Source organism: Oryx dammah, unplaced genomic scaffold (genome assembly GCF_014754425.2).
Source record: "Oryx dammah isolate SB20612 unplaced genomic scaffold, SCBI_Odam_1.1 HiC_scaffold_18, whole genome shotgun sequence".
Lineage (NCBI taxonomy): Eukaryota > Metazoa > Chordata > Mammalia > Artiodactyla > Bovidae > Oryx > Oryx dammah.
In genome coordinates this window covers 93,403,932-93,410,103 of record NW_024070202.1, presented here as the reverse complement: position 1 = coordinate 93,410,103, position 6,172 = coordinate 93,403,932, and the positions used below count along the sequence as shown (strand labels likewise).

General features: G+C 53.9%; 1 protein-coding gene across 2 annotated transcripts in view; it reads right to left on the bottom strand.

Annotated features, from left to right (window-relative positions):
• Window positions 1-914: 914 nt before the first annotated feature.
• Window positions 915-6,172, bottom strand: part of SMO (smoothened, frizzled class receptor) — a 28,565-nt gene continuing 23,307 nt past the window's right edge. For both annotated transcript variants that reach the window (XM_040259611.1, XM_040259612.1), the window contains exons 7-12: window positions 5,816-5,908; window positions 4,973-5,081; window positions 3,855-4,040; window positions 3,281-3,429; window positions 2,640-2,774; window positions 915-2,421 (exon numbers count right to left, since the gene is read on the bottom strand). In XM_040259611.1, the coding sequence (XP_040115545.1) occupies window positions 2,009-2,421; window positions 2,640-2,774; window positions 3,281-3,429; window positions 3,855-4,040; window positions 4,973-5,081; window positions 5,816-5,908 (1,085 nt within the window). In that variant the 3' untranslated portion in view covers window positions 915-2,008. The remainder of the gene's footprint in view (window positions 2,422-2,639; window positions 2,775-3,280; window positions 3,430-3,854; window positions 4,041-4,972; window positions 5,082-5,815; window positions 5,909-6,172) is intronic.

The window sequence follows — 6,172 nt, the reverse complement described above, 5'->3', positions numbered from 1 at the left end:
GCTCTGATGGAATCCCAGCACTATCACTTTCTCTCAGGCAAACTTTTGAACTTTTCTGTACCTAAGTGTCTTGGGGGTGTTAACAGTGCCTCTGAGGTCTGTCGTGAGATTCAACAGGTTAATAGATCTGAAGTGCTTAGAGCTAGCAAGCATTTAGTAAGAATTAGCCCTTATTGTTATCATTATCATCATCATTATCCTTATACACATGTAAAGTACATGGTAGATAATCAGTGTTAGTTCCCTTTCCTCTTCCTTTGGCTCTGGGCAAATTGCTTGTGTCCCCATCACTTGAGTGACACCCATAAACAAGCACACTTAATACTGCACAATACCCTCTGAGTCATCTGTGGGTACCACCCCCTTTCCTCCACCCTCTCTTCCACAGGATCCTGAGTCCAGTTCCTAGTTTTCTACTGACATCTTTCTGGAGGAAATGGGACTAGCAGGCTTCCCTCAGAGAAGCCTGAATTTTTCTGACAGCCCAAGGGGAGGAAGCTGTTGGATGCGAATGCACCTGGTCCCACAGACATCCTTGTAGAGGCAAGAGGTTCCCAGATGGGGGCCTGGGATTGCCATGAGGCTACATGCCCACCTATACTCCCCAGCAGGGGACACTTGCTTTCTGCAAGTGTCATCACTGCAGGGACAAGCTGCATGTCCTTGCTCATTCATCTCATGATCAATGTGCAGTGAGGCAGCTGTGGCCAGAGCCTTTGTCCATATATAGAACCAACTGGCCAGGAAGGACAGCCAGCACATTAAGCTGACATCGGCCTGACATCTGTCAGTGGTGACCTCATTAGAACTGAGCTCTTGGCCTTGCAGAATAGTTTGCAGAGGAAGTGAAGGACAAATGAGATCACGACCAGGTAAGTGGGTCAAGACAGGGCCTATGGAAAGAAGCACATCAATAGATTATACAAAAACCTTTTATTTACTGTTTATATTTTGTCTCCTTATCCCTACCCTCTGATCTGGAACCCAGCCAGCTGCTAAAGCTCCCTGCTGTCTGGTTCTTGACACTGGGGCCTTGGATGGGGGTAATGAGAGGTGGGAACCTCTTCACCCACCAACTGTGGAAGTTGAAGGAAGCGTTCCTGCCTGGCTGAAATGTCAGCAGCTTCCCAAGGGTAGTTCCTCAGTCAGAGGATCCATCCCCCGAGAGAAAGCATGCATCTCTCTGAGGCCCAGAGGCTTCCCATCACTCGCAGCTTCTCCACCATGCCAGGCTCTATGGCTGAACCAACCTCTCACCTGGAGATGGAGTCCAGCGGCAAAGGGGTAAGGCGTGGGGGCAGGGTGGAAAATGCTGCAACTCTGTGTCCTAATCAACAAACAGGAAACAGGAAGAGGCTGGCCTGGGAACCGAAATGGGAAAGGGGAAAGGAGGGTGCCACAACACTCAGGGTGGGTTACTGGCCTACGGTGGAGCCAGCTGGACACTTTTAAGAGAGGTTACTGCCCCTTTGGGAGTAAATACTCCCAGCCCCACAACCAACCGGAAAGGGGAGAAAGGAGCTCTGTCCTCAGGTGGACAAAGGGATAATGACTCAATGAACACTTTTGGTCTGAGAGTGCCAGGGAAGGGCACCCATTGGCACAAACAAGGGCAGCCAGCCTTCATCTACCAGACAGGGGCTGGCCATGACAGCCCATGCAAGTATGCATGCAAGCCCATACAGCCTTGCTTGCACCTTTACCACCACACTAGGAGCTCTGCATACCCATGACCCCGCTGGAGCCTGACGCTGCCAGCCAGGTGGGGCAGAATCAAGAACCCTAACCTCCAGGGCCCTGCCCCGGTGAGGCCTATCCGTGGAGATGTCAGGGCTCCTTCCTGCAGTCCTGGTGCCGTGAGCCGTCCACACTGAACTCTCCCGGGAAGGCACTGGGCCCTCAGGTGCTCGGGAAGATGAGATCCTGGAGAGAAGCACTCTCAGGGAGGAAGAAAAGCCTCCGAACGGTATTTGTTCCTCCTTTTTGTTGCAGGTCCTACTCTTCAGGCTCAGAAGTCGGAGTCTGCATCCATGAGTTCCGCCTCCATCAGGTTGGTGCGGGAGTGAATGGGCCCCAGTCCCTGCCGGCGGCCCTGTGCCCAGGCCACAGGGGCTGGGGCACTGGGCTCTGGGCAGAAGGGGTTGGAGACCAGGGTCCAGGCTCCAGGTCGGCAGGACTCCCCAGGTCCCCAGGCGCCTGCAGCCACCAGGCACTTCTGTCGGGGCAGCTGTGGCAGCCGAGGGACTGCACTAGGGGCGGGGGCAGGGCCCAGGGCAGGGAGGTGAAGCTCCGGGGGTGGCACTAGCGGGCACACCTCCTTCTTCCTCTTCCTCCGCTTCTTCTTCCGGCCCAGGCGCTTCTCCAGCTCCGGGGAGATCTCTGCCTCAACCAGCCACAGGTTGGCTTTTTCCTCCGGGGGCACTGACGGTGAGAGAGAGAACAGGAGCCTGGGACTCTAAGCTCTGTGCGCATGGCACCTTCTCTCCCCGGGCCCCTACTCTCGGACCCGGGGACCCATGCTATAGTTCTCCAAAGCCTTCCCCTCCCTTTCCCCTGCCAGCAGCTCCTGGCACTCCACTCCCAGGACTTTCTTCCAGCCTCAACATCCCCCACCTTCCTACAGGAGTGGAAACCCATACCTGGTGTTGCCACCGGGGTGACAGACACATCCTGGGGCAGTATGGCGCCTCTCCGGGCCACCATCTTGGTGACGTGCTGGGCCCAGGCAGAGGACACGTCGGCTGAGGGCTCATTGAGGTCAAAGGCCAAGCCCGCTGTGGGGATGGAAGGAAAGGGCGAGGTGCCATGACTGCCCAGGCCCTCACCGTGACTGCTCCTTCCATATTCGGTACCAGTCACCTTCCCCCAGCCCTTGGCTCCCACTCAACTTAGCAAAGAAAGCCCACCCTGGTGGGCACAGCCAGATCTCTACCCATCCCCAGTCTGAAGGGCATGGGGGCCTGAGGGGACGCCAGAAACCCAGTGCCCGAAATCTGACTTCCTGTAGCCCAGGGAGAATAGCTGCAGAAGATGGTTGAACGTGAGGGAGATGAGTCCTTTGGAACCAAATCATCAGCAAGCAGACCCAGGGGCAGAAACAGAAAGGGGAGAGTAGCCTGGGATGGAGTGGTGGGGGGAGGGGGGGGGGTTGGAGAAGAAGGAGTATGTGAACAGAAGAAGGAGCGCCATTCCTCACAGCCTTGCAAACAGACCATGAAGCCACACCAGCCTGGAAGGGAACTGGGAACGTGCTCCAGAGGAGAACAGAGTGGAAGCTCACCCACAGGCCCGTCGTGGGAGACGGTGTGCATGCTGAAGGAGAGCTCCTGGCCTGGGTTCTGCAGCAGCTCCCGCCGCTTGGAGAAGGCCTTGGCAATCATCTTGCTCTTCTTGATCCGTTTGGGTTCAGCATCACTCTGCCCCGTCAACCTGAGGGCAGAAAGATGGGGCAGGGAGCATGGAGGAGCAGCCGCTTCCCCTCAAATCTTGCAAAAGAACAGCAAATCCATTCCCTCCAGGAAAGGAGCCTCCAGAGGGCCTCAAGGGCCCTGAAGAGTAGAGGCCTTCTCTGCCAAAAAGGGAGGCTAGAATGCAGGGCTCCTGTGCCCAAGCTCTCGAATCACTCCTCTCAGAAGACACGAAGGCGCAGCCCTTAGCCCATCCTCGCAAGGACACGAGGTGTCACCAGGGGGCAGTGGTGAGCCACAGGAAAGGCCGCTTTCGGCTGCTGGGCCCCTTAGAAATCACACCTGCTCAAGGCAGCGCTGGGACTTGTGAGACCTGACCGAGCCTACAGGATGCTGAGGCTGAGAAAACGAGGCAGCCAGGTCAGGACGGGCTGCTGCTGACCCCACCTGCACCAGGTGCGCCTCCAGATGAGCAGCGTGGCCTTGGTCCAGACCCAGGTGCTCATGGAAATGCCAGTTCCAAACATGGCAAATAGGTTGATCTTCTCCACCAGAAGGCTGGGGCGGTTCTTGATCTCACAGTCAGGGATGGGCTTCTTGGTGGGCAGCCCGATGGTCACATTGGCCTGGCATCTGTGGCAAGAGGTGGTAGACGGGTGAAGCTTTCTGAGTCTCCCTGGTGGTTGCCCAGACAATCAATCCCAACACTAGAAAGAGTGAAGCCCACATCAATGATTTGCAATCCTAGGTGATCATTAGAGTCACCTGGGAGCTTTTAATGACTTGTGATGTTTGGGCCACACCCCATTCAATGAAATCAAATTTCTGGGGGAGGGACCCAGGCATCAGGTCTTCCCACACACTGGAAGCTGGAGCCTTTAAGGAAGAGTCCGAAGCACTCAGAATTTTTACAATATATTTATTTATTTATTTGACTTTGAAGGGTCTTAGTTGCAGCATGTGGGAGTCAGCATGTTGCAGTCAGTTCCCTGACTAAGGATCCAATTCAGGCCCCTTCATTGGGAGCATGGAAGTCCCAAGAAGCACTCAGGATTTTAATGAGCATTTTAACTCCTATTCCTGGTATCAGTATGGACTGCACTTCTTGAAGTAGCTGAGATGCCTTACCCTCGCAGATTTATCATCAAGTGACACACAAAAAAACACAGGCAAACCCAGAAGGCATTAATGGGCTGTTAACCTGTTGTAGAGCAATAACTATTTCTGTGCAGGGATTTGCAATACGCTCTATAAAGAGTCCATGAGAAATAGTGAGATCTGTGGCCAACACAAGAGGTGGGGAGAAGCCAAAACATACAACAGCTTAACAGTTACAAACGCACCAGCCAGGCAGCCTTGAGGATGAGAGGGAAGGGCGGAGCTGGGCAGGGACCCCAGGGCTGTTGGCCATGTCTGCAAATTACAGAGCAACTAACAGTGTGAGCACCCAGAGCAAGACGAGCAGTTTCTCTCGCCCTCTGAGGTTGGAACCTAACAGACCTCTGCTGGACCGCAGAGAGGGGTCTCCAGTGCCCACCACTGCAGGTCCTCAGTTCCCCACTCACAGCACGTAGTCCCGGAAGCTGCGCTCCCACTCAGCCTGGTTGAAGAAGTCGTAGAAGTGGCAGCTGAAGGTGATGAGCACAAAGCCAAAGGCCAGGAAGCCAAAAATGCCTGTGGAGGGTCAGGGGTGGGGCAGGGCGTCACCCATCCCAGGTGTGGGAGCAGCGGTAGGGAGGAGGGTGTTAGCCCCACACGGGCCTGAAAGACTCTGGGATGACTTCGTGCTGGGCTCAGTTTAAGAACTGTTTTCTCCACAAACTTATGGTTACCAAGGTGAGGGAAGTGGGGCATGGATAAATCAGGAGTTTGGGATTAGCAGAGAGAAACTACTCTATATAAAATAGATAAACAAGGTCCTACTGTATAGCATAGGGAACTATATTCAATATCCTGTGATAAACCATAGTGAAAAGAATATGAAAAAGTATCTATAAATATATATATCTCAGATATATATATCTGAGTCACTTTTCTATACACTAGAAATTAACATTGTGATTCAAGTACATGTCAATAAAACATACAAAAGAATAGTTTTCTCCAAAATAAGGTAAGAAATTAGAGGCAGTTAAGGGCTCTAAATAGGCCTCAAGTGTTGACATGAACTTGAATTCTTCCAACTGAGAAGGAAGGTACCTTCCCTTTTGAGCTGCTACCACCAGCATCACCGCCAACACACACACACACACACTCCACTCACACACACACACCACACACACACCCACACTCACACACACACACCACACACACACACAGAGCCTAGTCTTGCCCCCTGGCTGCTACCTGCTAACTTCAGCCTCCAATACCCTTCCCCAGTGGGCGTGGTGATGGACTGACCCACTCACCCAGACGCAGCATGGTCTCATTGATCTTGCTGGCTGCCTTCTCGCTCAGCAGCCCAGGGTGGTTGCTCTTGATGGAGAACAGGGTCATGACTCCTGAACATAAGGGAAATGGCAGACATTAGTGGGGGCCAGACCACTCTTCTGGGAGGGATGGGTGTGTGGCATCCTAGGAGGGTCCTATGGTCCTGGAGTCCCAGGTCTGATGACTCTTGTGCTGATTTAAAGCTGCAGGAACTGGAGACGCTGGAGGGCAGCTGGTGGCAGACGTGCTATGGACAGGAAAGACTGGAGCAGGGCAGGCAGACAGTGGAGACCAAAGACGCCTCACTCCCGGTCCAGCCTCCCCAAGAAAGGCCG